Source organism: Balaenoptera borealis (assembly GCF_965194805.1).
Source record: "Balaenoptera borealis genome assembly, chromosome: 3".
Lineage (NCBI taxonomy): Eukaryota > Metazoa > Chordata > Mammalia > Artiodactyla > Balaenopteridae > Balaenoptera > Balaenoptera borealis.
The window spans coordinates 73,793,856-73,812,345 of NC_138866.1; the positions used below are offsets into that span (position 1 = coordinate 73,793,856).

The following is an 18,490-nucleotide window of genomic DNA, read 5'->3' on the forward strand; positions in this document are numbered from 1 at the left end:
ACACTAGCCTTGCAATGAAAAAAAGGTAGAGACTTATGGTTCTGAAAATTTGTTCTTTATTTTGATACAAAAAATAAACCCTTCAACCTGTAAAGAATGTCACTTGTTTTCATATTATTGTAAAGCAAACTTATAGAATAGGAACATCTGATACCAGCTCCAAGGATGTCACATATACTTTAGAAAAAAGTCATTGCTACTTGGATTCAAACAAACATCACTGTGGAGGAAGGAGCAGCTAATTATCTCCATCTCCTGATTTTTCCATAATTTTACTAAATCATCACTAGGAAAGCTAGTAGTTGGGATATCACATAATTATGCCAGAATTTGGTAACAGTGGTGAAAGCAGCCATCTGAATCCAGATAAATTATAAAAACATGACCTTTTATTGTCCTTCTCTCTTGTTTCTGGAGTACAAGGGCTCTACTTTATACCCCTATGGGCCAGCAGTAGGCTTGAGTTATAATGTGTAGATTCCTTTCGGTTATAGTTGTAAAAGAAGTCTTTAAATTCTTGAGGGTTTGACATCTCTTGGAAAGAAGTAAGCTAGGAGAAAGACTGCTGATCTGGATTTGCTTAGATGGAAAACATTCACACTAGGAGTCCAGTTGATCGGCTGTTGAAATCACCAGGCCTGTACTGGTCAGCGAGTTCAGTCAGCTGATCGGGACACCATCCCCAGGCCTTTAAGTGATACATTTGAAGCTCCCATGGTAAAGTTGTGGCCTCGGCTCCATTAGCTCTGGTTATCTTCTTTGATTTTAAGGCCTATCAGTCTTTACCAGCGGTAGCAGCCACTGCTTGGTAAAACTTTGCCACGAAGTCTGGCTCACTGACCTCCAGCTGCCTGACAAATTCATTGCGCTCCTGCTCAGCCCAACCTCGAAACCACTGATCCCAAAGACGTAGCTGGCACTCAAAGATACAAGGTGGTCGGTTTGCTCCAGACACGCTAAGCTGCTCCAGACTTTCCAGCAGTGGCTGCAATTTTCCCGGTACTGCCTTAGCTACCAGGTCCTGTAGGAAACGTTCACGCTGAGGACCTGACCAGCTGGCAAACCAGTGAAGAATACACTTCATCTCCTGGGAAGTGATGTAAGACATTGGGGGAGGGGAAGAGTTAGAAATATTGTCTGGTACCGAGGGTAAGGGAGAAGGGAAGGATAGCGGCATCGAAGAGGAAGATGATCCCAGTGGCATCCTGAAACATAAGAGCACTGTTATATACTCTCTGGATAGAGCAACCAAACTACAGCTTCCCAACAACACAGAATCTTATCACACTCAATCAACATCTACAAAGAAAATTACTTTTCACCAATTTGGTTTACAGAAAAACAACAGGGTCCTTTATTTAGGTTATTATCCAACTTAGACAAGGTACTCAAGAATAACCTCATTTCATTATTTGCCCACCTTCCTCTCTCGTTTTCAAACCCATTACCCTTCCCAACCACTGCCTCCCTCCATCATTCTTATAAACAATCCAAAAATAACCAAAGCATTCCTTGTTCATTCTTTGCCGCCTAATTCTATGTTCCAGATTCAGTAAAGAAAAAAAACCAACGATTAATATTGGTCCAACACATCTTCCCTAAAATGAAAAAAAGGTACACATTTTTTAATTTACCAAGCAGCTGGTCAGGGCCTAGATGCTAATTATTCCAGAGCTATCAACAGAAGGAAAAAAAAGAAAGGGAAAACATCATATATGACGAAAGAGCCTTCTCCGCAATGTGCGTGTAGCCTCTGAAATATGCCAAGAACTTCATAACTCCATTATTTTCTTATATTTCCTGTAGAGCACCAGGAAAAATTAAGAGCATAGTTAGTGAAGGCGCCTTGTCCAAACTAAGGTACCAAAGTAAGAAAAACAGAAGTCAAGTGTTTATTCAGTACTGAAAAAACAGTCTAGATGGTTTGTTGGGTTAGGGAATCTAACAACTTATACTGTTGTAGCTGTGTGACAATTCATGCCTCAACAATTTTCCTTCATGTTTAATATAATACCTATTGATGACTTGCCATTGCTTTGCATCACTAATGCAACTGGAAGGTCAGCCAACTTGAATAGTTTTCAAATCCCACAATTTGAATCTCTAACAAGGAAAACAAACTACTTGTTTACGATCTATTTTACTGTTTGTGTTTCTTCTGCTCTAAGTTGGAGTATCTGTAGTGACAAAGAAAGGAACCCCGAAGCAATTAACATCAGTTCAGTACCAAAACGGTCCAGCCGAGGTTGCCTTTTCACAGTGGCCCTACGAGAAGCAATTCCGCCTAAAGGAATTTTATTCTCACTCGGGTAAAGGGCTAACTTATCCCGAGTCTTGCGACATGGCTTCCACGGCAAGCTCAAGTTCAATTATAACGAATTAGTTCACAGGCTGGGTCGAAACACACGGTGCTGCCACTTGCCACTCTGGAGGCTACGGAGCCTGGCATTCCGTGGTCCCAAAGAGCAACGTAGCCTTAGATGGGAGTGGCGGGCATTCGGAGGATGGGAGGCGGCAGCTGTTTCCGTAGGTGAGCGGGAGGCTTGCCCTACTAAGGGTAGCCCGTAAACACCGAGTCTGACCCGGCCCAGGGAGGTACTTGTACCCCGCTTACCTCCCCTTTCCTCTCACAGGGCACCCGGAGACCGTCACAAGAGTGTTTAGACTCCAACTATCGCCGCCGCTTCCAGGTTTCCTGAAAACCCTAAGGAGGGCCAGCCGGGAAGCCCACGCACTTCCGGTCCCGGACCAGCCCCAAACACCCAAGCGCCACAGCGTCTCAGCCTTAGGTCCGGAGATAGCCGAATAATTCCGATTATGGTTATGCCGGAGTCGAGAGCTTCCGAACAGATTCGATTCAAAGCGTCGGTAGACGAAGAGAACCGAGCTCTGAAAGCAAGATGAGGGAGGGGGAGCGACTAGGAGGATGGAAAGAACCAATTGGTGCCGATGTGGAGACGGAAACACCCGAGCATTTCCGGAGGAACCCGGGGAGTTCTGAGTGGTAATCGAGGGGTTGACTATGGAAGTGGGCGGGGCCAACTCGGTACGTTCGAAGGGCGTTGGCGGAAATTACCGAAGATGCCCGAAGCCGTCGGGACGGACCCGAGTACCTCACGCAAGATGGCGGAGCTGGAGGAGGTGACTCTGGACGGGAAGCCTCTTCAGGCACTGCGGGTGACCGACCTGAAGGCCGCACTGGAGCAGCGAGGCCTAGCCAAGAGCGGGCAGAAGAGTGCCCTGGTCAAGCGGCTCAAAGGGGTGAGGAGACGGCGTTGCCGGGGTGTCGGATCGGAGCGGACCCGGTAGAGCCGAGTCTCTGCCGCGGCGCAGGCGCAGTGTCCGAGCTCGGCGCGAGCTCGCTCAGGCCGCCAGCGCCAGCCTCCGGATCCGCGCGCACGGTGGTTGGGGAGGCTCGCGCTGGAGTGGAAATAGCGCCGGTTCCCGCCTTAACGGTAGCGGCGCGAGCCCAAAATGGGAGGGTGCGCGCTACTCTCCCGGAGTGTCTTAAGCTCCTTCCTCCTCCCCCACCCCCTCCTTGTTTGTGTCTGTGGTTTCGGCGCATGCGCTGCAGAAGGAGTTAAATCCCACTACAACCACCGGCGTTGCTGGCCTGAGGGGGGCGAGATGGGCTAGGTCGGAGTTAGGTGTATAGTTGGGCAGAGGGGATGAGGGGTTGGTATCGGTATCGCAAAGAATAGAATTGGGGTAGGGCAAAAATGTCTGCTTGATTAGATTAGGAGGTGAGGTGAAGAGAAACCTTGATCGGAAGGGACTTGGTTAGGGAGGGGTGTATAATTTATAGGGCGTCCAGAAGCAATTCGGGTGGATAAGAGTTTGGTGAATATTGATGAGAGAGGTGAGGCGGGCTGGTATATGTTGGGGTTTTGAATCGGTTTGAGTAGATTAGGGTGGGATTGTCAAGAGGTAGATGGATGGATTGGTGTGTATAGGTTTGGTGTAAGCGGAGTGAAGGTGAGGATTTCTTGGTTTTAATTAGGGTTAGTTAGGATACGTGAAGAGTAGTACAGATTCGGGCTGGGTTGGCTCAGGGGTTAAGTTGGCAAACCGTTGCTTACACTGAAGCTGACAGACTGAAGCTGACAGTTCCGTGTGTGGAGGGATTGGATCAGAACACAGTTTATGGAGTCTGTGGTCATTTTGTTCTGTAGCCTCCTCTGAAATTTTTATAAATTTGGTAAATCTAGGTGCCACTCTTTTGGAAACGATACAAGTTCACTCAAGTAGATCTAGTCCTGGGTAACTGACCAAGGAATTCAGTCAGGCCCAAACCATGTTAGTTTCATGTATTTGAACCTGGTTTGAATATTTGAAGTGAAGGACCAGATTTAGAAGGGACACTAGTCAGAAGTGCAGAAGATAATAGGGATTGTAGTACTGGTTCTGTCACTGTCACTGATTTTATTGCATAGCCAGATTTTCCCAATATGCCTGCATTTTACGTCTGTACATTTGGGAGCAGTAACCATGGCTACCTTTAAGGGTCTTCTGAAGACGAACGAGGACGGCATTAGTAAAGGGCTTTTAGGTCCGTGGAAAAGGAGTACAGTTTAAGTGTGTACGGTTAGTCATTGCCTTTGATGAAGAGATTGAGGGGAGGGTTTTTTTTTTTTTTTTTTCTGGTTTCTGACTCTTGCCCTTCTCTATACCAGGCTCTAATGCTAGAAAATTTACAGAAACACTCAACACCCCATGCTGCATTCCAGCCAAATTCCCAGGTAAGGAAGAAGGTTCACTAGAAGGGGGGGGCTCTTTGGATGCACGGAGACATAGAAGGACATGATGTTGTATATTTGATGCTTGATTTGTCACCAATATTTTCCTCAGTTCCTTGGGTTGAAAATGTTTTCATCCTAGGACAGTTGAATTCTAATAAAGAATTCAAGACTCAGAAGAGCTGTTAGTTAATTTCTGATTCTTGAAATGGTGTGTGCAGAAAGATGTGGCTCTAGTTGATTAAGTGGAGTACAAGGATCTGAAGGCATTTGTTTGACATCGATTTGGAAAAAGTAGTTGATGTCTTTGAATGTAGATATGAGTAGACAATCAGCAGGGCAGTATAGGAAAATACTTGCTGATCAGGAAGAGTTCTTGTGTTGACATAGATTTTCCAAGAATTCAGTCCTTTGGAAATCATCCACCATTACTAGTTTTAATATTAACTATGCAGTTACTCCTAAACGTCATTAATTGCTGTTACTTTGGGCAAGAAACTTAACCTTTGGAGGCCTTGGTTTCCTCAGTTTCCCTGTGTGTAAGATGAGAAAGAGTTGGACTAGATCCATAGTTTTATAACTACTCTGTTGGGATCTTGTGGAGCTGCTTTTGGAGGCTTCCTAGAGAAAATTTCTTCCCAAATGAGCAGGGGTTCACATTCCCCTCTTAAACTAGATTAGATCTACTTCTCTCTGCTTTGAATATTGAGTTTCTGCATAAGATTTCTTTGGAAGAAATCATTCCCAGTTTGAAAAAAAAAGTCTTAGGCTATGTAGTCTCCTAAGATTCTTTTCAGCTTTTAACATCCCCTCATTATATTGTGTCATGCACTTAAAGGAAAAATCCAGGTCTTTGTTAGTGCAGTGGTGTGCAGCTCCAGTACTAGATGAAGTCCCAAGATACAGTGGAAAAACAAGAGAGCTTTCCTACTGCCTTGTTATTAGCTCATGAAGCTGAAAGTATAATCTAACTGGCTTACAGAGGTTTAGTTAAGTATTTTAACAAGCATAAGAAACTGCGTAAGTTAATCACTTTACCATTCTATTTTTGCCCATTACATTTTCAACTTTGAAGTTTTGCTTTTATTAACATAGGTTTTTTTCAACAAATACATACATTCTCTAATACTTGTAACCCACACTTCATCAGTGTCCACTGACTACCAAGAGACTCATCTCTATTTTAGGGGAAAAAAACATTTACCACGCTTAGGAAAGATGACTAATGACATAGAAAGTATTTATTCAGATTTTTTCCTTTTTCTGGAGTTCTAATAGGACTTGCTAAGCAAGAAGCTTCTTGGGAAGAGGGCTTGTGAAGAGAAAGCTGAAGGGCAGAAGAGTGACATGGGAGTCTGTGTTGCAGAAAAAAATGGAAAAAGGAATTAAGCTCCTGGATTTTAAAAATTGTTATCAAAGATTTCTTCTCACCCAAAGAAAATGGAGTTAGAACTCTGTCTAAATGCTGAATCCCTTTTCTTAGTCTCTTGCTTTCAGGCTTTTAAGTCTGGTAGTTGAATTTTGGAGATGTTTAACAAAATGTTTCCTGGATAGGTGGAGGTTGATCTTTTGTGTGAACAAAAGATGAATTAGTATGAACCAGTATTTTTTTCCTTCATTTTTTGATATTATTAAAAGGAAAATTTAGATTATATAATTTAGATTATCTAAAAATTTAGTCTAAAAGGCATAATTTTATAGGAATTTTCATTTTTTTAAATTATTTGTATATCACTCTTTGGCTGGGAACTGAATATTTAAAATAAAAAATTATGTGTGCAGTTCCTCTTTTTGCCATCTTTTGTGAATCATAGGGCTGTATATTTTGGTCCTCAACTTAGGAGTAGCTTAGAAAAGGGCCCTCCAACACTTTCCATATCTTTCTTTGGTCCAAATATAAGGGGCATTCCTTTGCTCCATGGAATTTTGTACCTTGCCTTTTCCTGGTTTGTTTTCCTAGACTATCTTTTTCCATGTCTTCTACACAGATTGGCGAGGAAATGAGCCAGAACAGTTTCATAAAGCAGTATCTGGAAAAGCAGCAGGAGCTGCTTAGGCAGCGTCTGGAACGTGAAGCTCGAGAAGCTGCAGAACTTGAAGGTAAGCCCAGGCTGTCACTTCTTACAAGGAGTTCTTCCTGCTTATTCCTTTCACTGAGTAGATGGGCCTGTTTCACTAGGCAGTTTCAGGAATATAAGTCAGGCTGAGACTGCCAGTTATTTGCTTTGGTAGTTTATGGAGCCAAGTGAGTTACTATTTACCTTTTGTCAGGGAAGAAGACACTTAATTTGACTGTCTTGACTAGAAGAGGATTCCTGCCAACAGGAAGAGTTATAAGTAAATGAAGCTACCCTTCAGATGAACTAGAGCCTTATCTTAGGGAGTTTTTCTCTATGTACAGTGCTCTTTTTAGTATATACTCTGTATCCGTGACTTTGCCTGACCTCCTTCACTCCTCTACATATTCCCACATGCTGAGCCCTTCACTCCCTCCCTGCCCCGACCCAATCTGTACTTTGCAGAAGCTTCAGCTGAGTCGGAGGACGAGATGATCCATCCTGAGGGAGTGGCTTCCCTGCTGCCTCCTGACTTTCAGAGCAGCCTGGAGAGACCAGAGCTGGAGCTCAGCAGACATTCACCCAGTACGTATCTCCCTCCCCACTGCGCTGTTCTGTCAATCCTGCGTAGTTGGTGGGGGGAGGTAGTTACACCTCCTTTCATGCTAAGCCTCCATTAAAGTCCCAGGGCAATTCTGTGACAGTGTTATTTGACATCTGTTTTTCATGGAAATTATGTCCTTTTTGAAGTCTGCGTTCACCTCTATGTTGTGTTGACCTCTCAGAGTATTTTATGAGGCAGTCTGATTTTTCTTCTCATCTGTATACCTCTCTAACTTCCTCTGCTTCTGAATTTAGCAGCAGTCACAATTCTTTTTCATCTCTTCACCAATTGTATATATTGTGTGTTACACATCCAGTCATCCCCCCAAATGGGCATCTGCAGTTTATTAATTCATTCAGCAAGTTTTTACAAGTAAAAACTTGCCTGTTGTATGCCAGGCATGTGCTAGGCACCAGGAATATAGTAGAGAAAAAGACAAGTCTCTATCATAATGAAACATACAGTCTAGTGAGGAGGTGGACATTAAACAAATTATTACATAATTAACTGGAGTTATGCTGTGTACTGTGAGAGGCAGTGCAGAGTATTATTTGAGCATATTACGGGGAACTCAAACCCAGTGTGTGGAATTGGTTCAGGTAAGATTAATTTTTTCACATTTAAAAAAATATTAAGCACCCACTTTTGCATAGTATCTCAAGCAAAAGTCTGTAAATGCAGCCTTTGTCTTCTAGGAACTACCTGTCGAAACAGTATGCCTTTAGGAGAACATGCATATAAGACGTGAATAGTAGGTAGATAAAGTAAACCAGTGTGTAAATTAACAAGTATTTTGAATGATTATTAATGTTAGGGGTCATGGGGTAGGTGATCACTCCATATTTAATACTTATAGAATGTATAGAAGTTGCTAGCTCTTCTGGTTAATATAGAACTCTTTCCGGAAAGCAGATTTTTAGGAGATATTTAATGATGGGAGAGAAATAATTTATTTTAGAGATCTCTTTTCTCTTCAAAATAAAAACAGCAAACCACCAATTGATCCATTTTGGTCTTAGCACTCTTTTTTTCCTTGATTGTAAAGCCAGGTGGAAGGGGAAAACTCTTTTATAAATTAGTTGTCAGTGTTTCTTCTTAAATAAAAATAAGCCAAAAAATTATGTATAGAATTCCTGCTGTATACATGTCTCTGTGCTAGAGTATGTGGGGAGTCAGCACATTGTAAAATCTACTAGAGAGAAGACAACTGCACATAAAACTAACAATGGAAGATGGTATGTTTTAAGTGACATACAAATAGTACGGACACATGTACCACTGGAATTCCAAAGAGTAAAAATTCTCTGAGGACTAGAGAGATTAGAGAGAGCCTCATGAAGGAGGTGTAGGATTTGAGTGACCCTTAGAAATACGTAGGATTTGAGTTGGCAGAGAAGACAAGAGGGTATTTTTAGGAAGGAACAAAGGCACAGAGGTAGGAAGGAAGATGGTATTTAATTTTAAAGGTAATGGGGGAACCATTGAAAATTCTTGATAGCAATATGATTTGATAAGGAACTCTTGAAAGAGAGCCTCTCTCTGTTCTAAATGTAACTTGAAGTGAAAATGAGGAATGTCCTGAAAGAGATACAAGGTTTCAAAAGCAAGTAAAGATTTAGATTGAAGAAGGTGGCCAGTAGTCTCTTCAGTGCTTTGTGTCTTCAGCAGGACTATGCCTATGGTTGTAATTGATGGAGGAGGGGAAAAAAAACAGGTGAAAGGAAAGAGGTGAAAAATAAATAAGAAATGAATGTAGTAAATTGTAGAATACAACAAACAATTGCTGTGTGTCCTCTTCGGTGTACTCTATCCATAAACTTTCCTACTTCTGATCTTGGCTAGAATGTGAATTTCGTAACAGATGTGGCATAAAATTTGGTCAAAGTCCTAAATGGAGTGGTAGTTTGGAGTTCTAGCAGTGCTTGGTTGGATCGGTAGTAATGCCTGGAGTTCACCCAGAAATTAGATTTTTTTCAGGTGTACAGCGTCAGTCTGCCATAGGCTCATAAACTATTAGGCTTCCAGCTTATTTGTTAGCTTTGGATGTTTGGGGTTCCTTATTTAGTAAGATTTTGATTAAAGTAAGATTCCTAGTAACATATTTTGGTAATCAATAGTGGCACCTGAAGATTTTTTTTTTTTAATAAATTTATTTATTAATTTTATTTATTTTGGCTGCATTGGGTCCTCATTGCTGCGCGCAGGCTTTCTCTAGTTGCTGCGAGCAGGGGCTACTCTTCGTTGCAGTGCGCAGGCTTCTCGTTGCGGTGGCTTCTCTTGTGGAGCACAGGCTCTAGGCACGTGGGCTTCAGTAGTTGTGGCTTGCGGGCTCTAGAGCACAGCTCAGTAGTTGTGGCGCACGGGCTTAGTTGCTCTGCGGCATGTGGGATCTTCCCGGACCAGGGCTCAAACCCGTGTCCCCTGCATTGGCAGGTGGATTCTTAACCGCTGTGCCACCAGGGAAGCCCCTGCATATTATTTTTTTTAAGAATGTGAATTCCTGGGCCCTGCCCCAAGAATCTCAAAGAATGTAAGTCCTGAGACCTTACATTTTTTTAAAGTCCCCTGGTAGTTCTGTTTATCAGCTCAGTTTATGAATGACTAAATGAAAGAATAGTTTTTCAGCATTATAGTTAATCAAGATCCTTGGCTTATATTCCAGCAACCTCGCATTAATGTGCTGTAGTCACAATCCCAAATAGTAAGGAAAGATTGGTTTATAAAATCCTGCCTGGCTCTCTTTTTTTTTTTTTTTTTAAAGGAATTCCTTTATTTTTATTATTTATTTATTTATTTATTTATTTTTGGCTGTGTTGGGTCTTCATTTCTGTGCAAGGGCTTTCTCTAGTTGCGGCAAGCGGGGCCACTGGCTCTCCTTCTTGACTTCTTATCTTTCCATCACTTTCTTCAGATTTTTCTAAGATGTTAGGAGTCAGTATTCACCCTCCATAGTCAGAAATTGCCTCCTAGATCATGACTGGGTATACAGAAGTCCTTATTATCTTCAGTTAATTTTTTCAAAAAGAGCCCACTCTAGGAAAATTAGGAGGAAAGATACAAAGACATTAAAAAATGGATATTCAGAATACAGACTGATTAACAAAGGTATAGCCCCAGGGGATCTTAGCCAGCCTTTGGCTTACAGAGCATTTAGCCCTCATTCCTGTTTCTTGTGTTAAATCTGGATGCTGAGATTATAAAGAAATGTTAGGTAAGTTACTTATACAGCTAACATGAGTCAGATTTAGGGTTGGCATCATTGCCAGGTCTCCATTCTCTTAATTTCTGCTGCTTATTCATACCCAAGGATACCCTCTGGCCACAGGCTTTGCTCTGATCTCTGTAGCTGCCTAACCTGGATCCTGCAAATCCTACCCAGGGATTTGTTTTCCAGGATGAAGAAACTACCTTCCTATGTGACCCTTAAACGTTCTTCAGTTTGTTGTTTTTTGGGGTTTTTTTTGCCAAGTTGTGCAGCATCCAGGATCCTCTGATCAGGGATCGAACCTGTGCCCCCTACGTTGGGGGAGCGCAGAGTCTTAACCACTGGACCACTAGGGAAGGCCCCATTCTTCACTCTAATACATTCTACACTGCCTTTGCTCTCCTGAAGGCTTCTGGCTTTGGAATCTTAGAAATCTTACATTCACCCTGACTTGCTTTTTAACTCCTGAAATACATTTATTAACCTGTTACCAGTATTCGTACCATTCCTTGCTAAAGGTGCTCAGTTTCTGCACATATTATTAACATCTGGCTGAAGACACTCATGTGGCCATGTGCACATAATAGAAGATGGCACCTTTCCCAGAACCTTGTCTGCATCACATCAGCTCCTTACAAGGAGCTGGAAGAAATTCCTCATCTCTTTCTTATATTTTATATTGCTTACTAGGCTCTTGTTTTCATGTCTGAGGTTCCCCTCCAGTTGTCATTTTTTTTTTGCAAAACAGTGATGTCCAGAACTTTCTGACCAGCCCTTCCCATTTTTTCCACATCTCTTTTATGATTTATTAGGCAAGTGCTTCTAGAGGAGGGATCATCTAGAATCCTATCATTGCAGTTCTACAGTATCAAAATAACATTATGATCTAATAGAATAGCATACAGTTTATAATTGATGGAGATAAAGGCTATTTGCTTGTGCATGCCTAATTTTAAAATCACAGCTCCAGAACTCTTATTTGATCTGTTTAGCACATTTATCTCTGGTAAACTTTGTATATGCCTTTTTTCCCCCCTTAAAATCACATTTATTTATTCAGAGCATATATGTGCTTTGTTATTCACTGCAAAGCATCTTTGGTATATGTGCTTGTAACACTTGCTTTTAAGTTGAAAATAAAACAAAGAGAATGTTTCTTATATAGAACTTGCAGTGGTAAAAGCAAGTACTTGGGTTGGCTAGGCCTGTGAATTTTAGCTATTCATAGTATTTGAGGCGTATCAGAGAATCTCTTCTGTAGGTTTTCCCTCCAGGGTATAGGATTTTATCGTTTTAAAAATATTTGTTTTCTTATTACAAAAAGTAGTGTGTATTCATTAGAAAATTTTTGGAAAAACTGGAAAAAACAGGTTTTTGTTTGTTTGTTTTATTTGGCTGCGCTGTGCAGCTCATGGGATCTTAGTTCCCCTACCAGGGATCGAACCCGGGCCCCGGCAGTGAAAGCACCGAGTCCTTACCAATAGACCACCAGAGAATTCCCTAATTTTTTAATTTTTTAAAATTTTTATTGGCATATTGTTGATTTACAATGTTGCGTTAGTTTCAGGTGTACAGTAAAGTGAATCACTTATACGTATATATCCACTCTTTTTTAGATTCTTTTCCCATATAGGCCCATTAAACAGGTTTTTAAATCACCAGAAGTCCCACAAATGAAAATAACCACAGTTGATATTTTGCTATATAATTTTCCAGTCTTTTCTTTGCCTATGTATAAACTTAAGGTATCTGCAATTTTCAAATCTTTACCTTCCCTCCAACCTGGTTAACTTTTTCTTCTTTTTTTTTTTTTTTTTTAATTTATTTTATTTATTTTTGGCTGCGTTGGGTCTTTGTTGCTGCACGCGGGCTTTCTCTAGTTGCGGCGAGCCGGGGCTACTCATCATTGTGGTGCGCGTGCTTCTCATTGCAGTGGCTTCTCTTGTTGCGGAGCGCGGGCTCAGTAGTTGTGGCTCGCAGGCTCTAGAGCGCAGGCTCAGTAGTTGTGGCGCACGGGCTTAGTTGCTCCGTGGCATGTGGGAACTTCCCCAACCAGGGCGCGAACCCGTGCCCCCTGCTTTGGCAGGCAGATTCCTAACCACTGCACCACCAGGGAAGCCTCTTCTTTTTTTTTTTTTTTTTTAATTCTTGAGCATCTGGATAGTGATTTTTTTTTTTAAGACATTATTTTTTTAGAGCAGTTTTAGGTTCACAGCAAAATCATAAAGGTACAGAGATTTCTCATATGCCCTCTGCCCCCACATATGCATAGCCTCTCTTAATATCAACATCCCGCACCAGAGTGGTACATTTTTTACTATGGGTGAACATACACTGACACATCATAATCACCCAAAGTCTATAGTTTACCTTAGGGTTCATTCTTGATGTTGTACATTCTGTGGGTTTGGACAAATGTATAATGACATGTATCCATCATTAGAGTATCATACCAGGGTATTTTCACTGCCCTAAAACTCCTCTTTGCTCTGCCTGTTCATCCCTCCCTCCATCCTCTGCCTTTTTTTTTCTTTTTTGTTAAACTACAATAAGTCGGCTTCTTTCCGTTATTTTGATACATGCCAAGGAGCTTTTCCTGAAATTCGTGGAAAAGGTTTTCTTTTGATTTTCCTCATTTTGTAATTTAACCTATTCCAGGTCATTTAATTATGAAATTATTGATTATTATAAGCACCACATTATTTATTAATATCTTACAGGTTACTCTTTAAATCTTTGCTGAAGAATCTGACCTGTCACTGAATATCCTAACCCTAGTTCCTGTACACACACCTGTAATGCAGGTCTTTATTCTCTAACCCAGATATGAAATGTTATATATTCAAAGATCCTGTTAATCAAGTGATCATGGAGTAAAGTTTTATGAAATATGTGCAGTCTTCTAGTTCATTTTGTAAGTTTCTTTTCTTCTTTTAGTTACAGAAGCAGAGACTAGTTCAGTTTAGATTGCTGGAATAAAGAAATAAGAGAGGACCTTGGATTAGAGCTCACATCATCTGCTTTATTTGCACTAGTTTCAATACTGTTAGGGTAGCACAGGTTTTTGTGGATCATTTAAACCTTTTGTACTGTATTGTATGTATCTGAAATATAATTATCTTTAGGCTGTTTTCTAAACTGGTTCACATCAATATTTGCATTGCTACTCTGTGTAATATTTTAATACTGGTAGGAAACATAGAGGTCTTCCAGTCCATCCCTTCCATTTTCCCAGTCAGGACACTGAGACCCAAACTATTTAAGTGATTTACCCACGGTTACCTTCCTTCATGGAATGTAAGTGAACATTTTTTCCAGTTTTACATGGAGTTGTTACTTGGAATGACCAACCTGTGCCCCCTGCAGTGTAAGCATGTAGTCTTAACCACTGAACTGCCAGGGAAGTCCACAAGCTTTCGTTTAATAGTAGAGCTTATTTTTCTTTAAAATAATCTCACCTTGAGCTCCATATATAAAACAATTGAGAAGGCCCATTTCTGAAGCCATGAGCCCTGAAAATCGTTTCTCTTAAGTACTTATATCATGAGATTATTGTTTTACAAACTGGTATATTAATCATGATGTTTTGGTCAAAACTAGTGGTGTCAATAGGCAGTCCAAAAAAATGGACACTGCACACAGTGAAGTCTTGGGCTTTGATTCAGTGACAAAACATTTTACAGAAATAAACGTACTTTGTGCTAGACAATTTGAAGCTCCGGGTAGTTATTTTACATTTATTTGAATTATTTATAATATGTGAATTGGCTTTGTGATATTAAAAACATTCCAGATGTGCATAGCAGGAATTATTAACATGACCCTGACCCTTAGGGCGTTATATAGTCTTTTCTTCCACATAGAAGTCAGAGAGATGAATACAGATACGTATTGAGCAGCTCATATGCTTTGATCGATTAAATTTTAGAAAGCAGTCTTGAATGAATGTTCATGTTATGAGTCTGACTTGGTTTTCTTTCATTTGATAGGAAAAAGCGCCTCTGTTTCCGAAGAGAAAGGTGAATCTGATGATGAGAAACCAAGGAAAGGAGAAAGACGATCATCCAGAGTCAGACAGGTAACTCAGTTACCTCTGAAAGCATCCTTCACCTCTTTGGTTACTGCCTTGGATATCTCCTCCTCCTCCTCTTTTTTTCCTCAAACTATTTCAGAGTTGGTATCTCTCTAGCTTTCCGTACAGTCATCTTCTTTCTCTTCGTAATCATTTTTCTTGTTTTTTGTTTTCTAATTTATATCTGTTCTGGCCTTCGGATTTTTTTTTTTGGCTATGCTGTGAGCATGTGGCATCTTAGTTCCCTGACCAGGGATTGAACCCACGCCCCCTGCATTTGGAAGCGTGGTGTCTTAACCCCTGGACTGCCAGGGAAGTCCCTGGCCTTCGAATTTCTAAACGAATATATAAAAAAATAACTGTGAAAGTTAGCAGGCTGGTCTGTATTCCTAAGGCAGCACATTATTAGAAAAGATATAATTCATTATTCAGTTAAAACCTTAAAGCTGGATGATACAGTGTTAAGTGAACAGTATACAAAAGTATATGTATAGTGTAATTACAACTGTGGAAAAGAAAAAATGGGAAAAAATTAAATATACCCCAAAGATGATCAGAATAATCACATTTATTGATAATAGGTCAGTCCCGCCCCACCCCGCCCCGCCCTCCCCACACCCTTTCTAGATGTTCAGTTTATATTTATGTATTTATTTATTTATTTATTTTTAAGAGTCACTAAGGAAGTGAGGCTTCCTCTTTTTTTTTTTTTTTTTAATTTATTTATTTATTTATTTATTTTTGGCTGTGTTGGGTCTTCATTTCTGTGCAAGGGCTTTCTCCAGTTGCGGCAAGCGGGGGCCACTCTTCATCGCGGTGCGTAGGCCTCTCACTGTCGCGGCCTCTGTTATTGCGGAGCACAGGCTCCAGATGCGCAGGCTCAGTAGTTGTGGCTCATGGGCCCAGCTGCTCCGCGGCATGTGGGATCTTCCCAGACCAGGGCTCGAACCCGTGTCCCCTGCATTGGCAGGCGGATTCTTAACCACTGCGCCATGAGGGAAGCCCTATATTTATTTTTAAAGCTTGAAGCTAACAGATGAAGTACTAGCAGTTTCATTATTGTATTCCTTTTGGTCACTCTGTTTTGATTCCTGTAAGAGCCCATACTAGTCACGCGTGTCTCTTGTCGCATTTGTTTTGTGTGTTGCTGAAAGCATATATCATTGAGTTTCTTCGTCCTGTGTGTGTCTTGCGAGATACTTTGTCTCCTCTGTTGATAGTGAGCAAATATACTTGGAACCATTGAATATTTTTTCTTTCAGGCAAGAGCAGCTAAACTCTCTGAGTGCGTCCAGGCTGCTGAGGAGGAAGAGGATCAAGAAACACCTTCCAGAAATCTGAGGCTCAGAGCAGATCGAAATTTGAAAACTGAGGAGGAAGAAGAAGAGGACGAGGAAGAGGAAGAAGAGGAGGAAGAGGAGGAAGACGATGATGAGGGACAAAAATCTAGGGATGCACCAGTCCTGAAACAGTTTAAGGAAGAAGAGGGGGAAGAGATGCCCAGTGTAAAAGTGGAGGAGGTAATGGATGAGAGACCCCAAACTATAAGATCCCAGGAACAGGAGGGGTTAGAGAGAGGAGGGAGAGTTACAAGGTCCCAGGAAGAGGCCAGAAGAAGTCATCTGGCCAGACATCAGCAGGAGAAAGAGATGAAAACAGCTTCTTCTCCCCTTGAGGAAGAAGAAAGAGAAATAAAACCTTCAAAAAGCTTGGAGGAAAAATCCAAGTCCCCTTCCCCTCCTCGATTGACTGAAGATCTGGAGAAGGCCCCTGTTGTGCTACAACCAGAGCAAACTGCCAGTGAGGAGGAGACTCCCCCACCTTTACTTACCAAGGAAGCATCTTCTCCACCACCTAATACACAACTCCAGAGTGAAGAAGAAATAGAACCCATGGAAGGCCCAGCCCCTCCTGTCCTGATTCAGTTGTCTCCTCCTAATACAGATGCTGAGGCCAGGGAGCTCTTACTGTCTCAGCATACTGTGCAGTTGGTGGGAGCTCTGTCTCCTTTGTCAAGCCCTGCAGACACCAAAGTAGAATCTCCAGTAGAGAAAGTGCCAGAGGAGAGTGTCCTGCCTCTAGTCCAGAAAAGCACACAAGCTGAATCCTCAACCCAGAAGGGTCTTGAAACTGAATCAGAAAAATCAGCTCAACCACTCCCTCTAAAAATCGAGGAATTCACACTGGCCAAAGGGATCACGGAGGAATCTTTGGAACAGAAGGAAGGCAGGAGGGCTTCTCATACCCTTGTCCCAAGCCACAGATTGAAACGGTCAGCTGACTCATCCTCCAGCCGATCCTCCTCATCTTCATCCTCCAGTTCTAGATCAAGATCTCGCTCTCCTGACAGCTCAGGCTCTCAGTCTCATTCATCTCCAAGATCCAAGCAGAGAGATGTATCTCAGGCAGGTACCCATTCCAACCCTCGTGGTAGACCCAAGATGGGCTCCAGGTCAACATCAGAGTCCAGGTCCCGTTCCCGTTCCCGTTCTCGTTCACGTTCAGCGTCAAGCAACAGCAGAAAAGTAAGTGTGGGAGAATCCTGGGTGCATTGATGTTCTGTCTGTACTGCAGTGTTTTTCAACCCCTGGAGAACCTATCATGATTTCCAGCAGAAAAGCTTCCTTTAAGTCCCCAGTTCAGTGATTACTTTCTTCTCATTTCAGAGTCTCACTTTCAACTCATTGATTCCTAAGTTGGGTCCTTTTTCAATTTGATTCCCTTTGATTGCAAAGAAAGCTGAATCCATACCCATTTCCTCTGCTAGACTATAAACTTCTTGAGGGTATGGACGTGCCTTTTTACGTGTGTATCCCAGTACCCAGCACCTAGTTGGGAGTTAATAAACAATTTGTTGAGTAATCTAGGAAGTCAGGGAGGTCAATAAGTCAAACAGGAATAAATCTAGGGAAAGATTTAAATAAAATCTTGGAATAAAAAGATCCAAAGTATTAAAGTATTAAGTTGGAAAACTCAGTGGTCTACTGAATATATGGCATATAAAATAATTTGCCTTATGTGTTTCATTTCTTTAGTCTCTGAGCCCTGGAGTCTCCAGGGACAGCAGCACCAGCTACACTGAAACCAAAGATCCCTCTTCTGGTCAGGAGGTTGCAACTCCACCATTGCCACAGCTGCAGGTCCTTGAGCCAAAGGAGAGGACTTCCACCTCAACGTCTATCCGAGTGAGGCGTATGAGCCAACCTGAGCCAGCTGAAAAGCATGTGACCCAGAGGTTACAGCCTGAGCGGGTAGGGTATTATGCCCCTTCCTTAGAGGGAGACGGAGGATTAAGCATGATTTTCCCTTTTGTCTTAGCTATAAAACTGAAAGTGCAGTCTGGATAAGGTTCAATAGGAATGGAGAAGGTTGGGGAAACCTGTTAGAGTCTACTTTTATTTCCAAATCCCTGGTTCATGAAAGTTCTCCATGAGGCTGAGCAGCAGGGTTCTCATCTTCAGGGCTCTCAAGGTCAGTTCTTCCTCAGAACGTCTCCCTTTTTTCTGCCCAAAAGGAAGCCTTTTCTCAGTTCTCTCAAGAATTCTAATAAAATGATTTTTGGCATAGAAATTCTGTAAGCAGTATTCCATTCCACTTTCTAAAATGAAATAATGAAGATAAATAGGGTTATGTTTGGAGCTGGTACTGTGTATGTTGTGCTCTGCCTTTTACCAGCTCCACGTTAAAGAAGAGGAACCAAGCAGATTTAAGTACGTTGCTATGTTTGTTTTGCTGTGTTTGTCCTGACAGGGGAGCCCAAAGAAGTGTGAAGCTGAAGAGGCAGAGCCACCAGCTGCCACACAACCCCAGACCTCA

At 41.8% G+C, this 18,490-nt stretch overlaps 2 protein-coding genes across 5 annotated transcripts; one reads left to right on the forward strand and one right to left on the reverse strand.

Moving 5' to 3' along the window:
• Positions 1-39: 39 nt before the first annotated feature.
• LOC309626022 (uncharacterized protein C14orf119 homolog) lies at positions 40-3,191 on the reverse strand. 4 transcript variants are annotated; one of them, XM_082386262.1, is made up of 3 exons: positions 2,615-2,736; positions 1,635-1,800; positions 40-1,205 (listed from the first exon to the last, which is right to left on the reverse strand). In XM_082386262.1, the coding sequence occupies exon 3, from the start codon at positions 1,202-1,204 to the stop codon at positions 776-778; it is 429 nt and encodes a 142-aa protein (XP_082242388.1). In that variant the 5' UTR covers position 1,205; positions 1,635-1,800; positions 2,615-2,736; the 3' UTR covers positions 40-775. The 4 variants fall into 4 exon arrangements, with proteins under 4 accessions (XP_082242388.1, XP_082242390.1, XP_082242391.1 ...); XM_082386264.1 differs by lacking the exons at positions 1,635-1,800; positions 2,615-2,736 and adding an exon at positions 3,077-3,191; XM_082386265.1 differs by lacking the exon at positions 1,635-1,800 and having other exon boundaries at positions 2,615-2,827.
• ACIN1 (apoptotic chromatin condensation inducer 1) lies at positions 2,867-18,487 on the forward strand (the record flags this gene model as incomplete). The annotated part of the gene is made up of 8 exons (XM_082385913.1): positions 2,867-3,261; positions 4,674-4,739; positions 6,725-6,836; positions 7,259-7,378; positions 14,592-14,680; positions 15,937-17,199; positions 17,710-17,925; positions 18,425-18,487. Coding segments are annotated over exons 1-8 (2,241 nt in total), but the record flags the coding sequence as incomplete, so codon positions are not given.
• Positions 18,488-18,490: the final 3 nt, after the last annotated feature.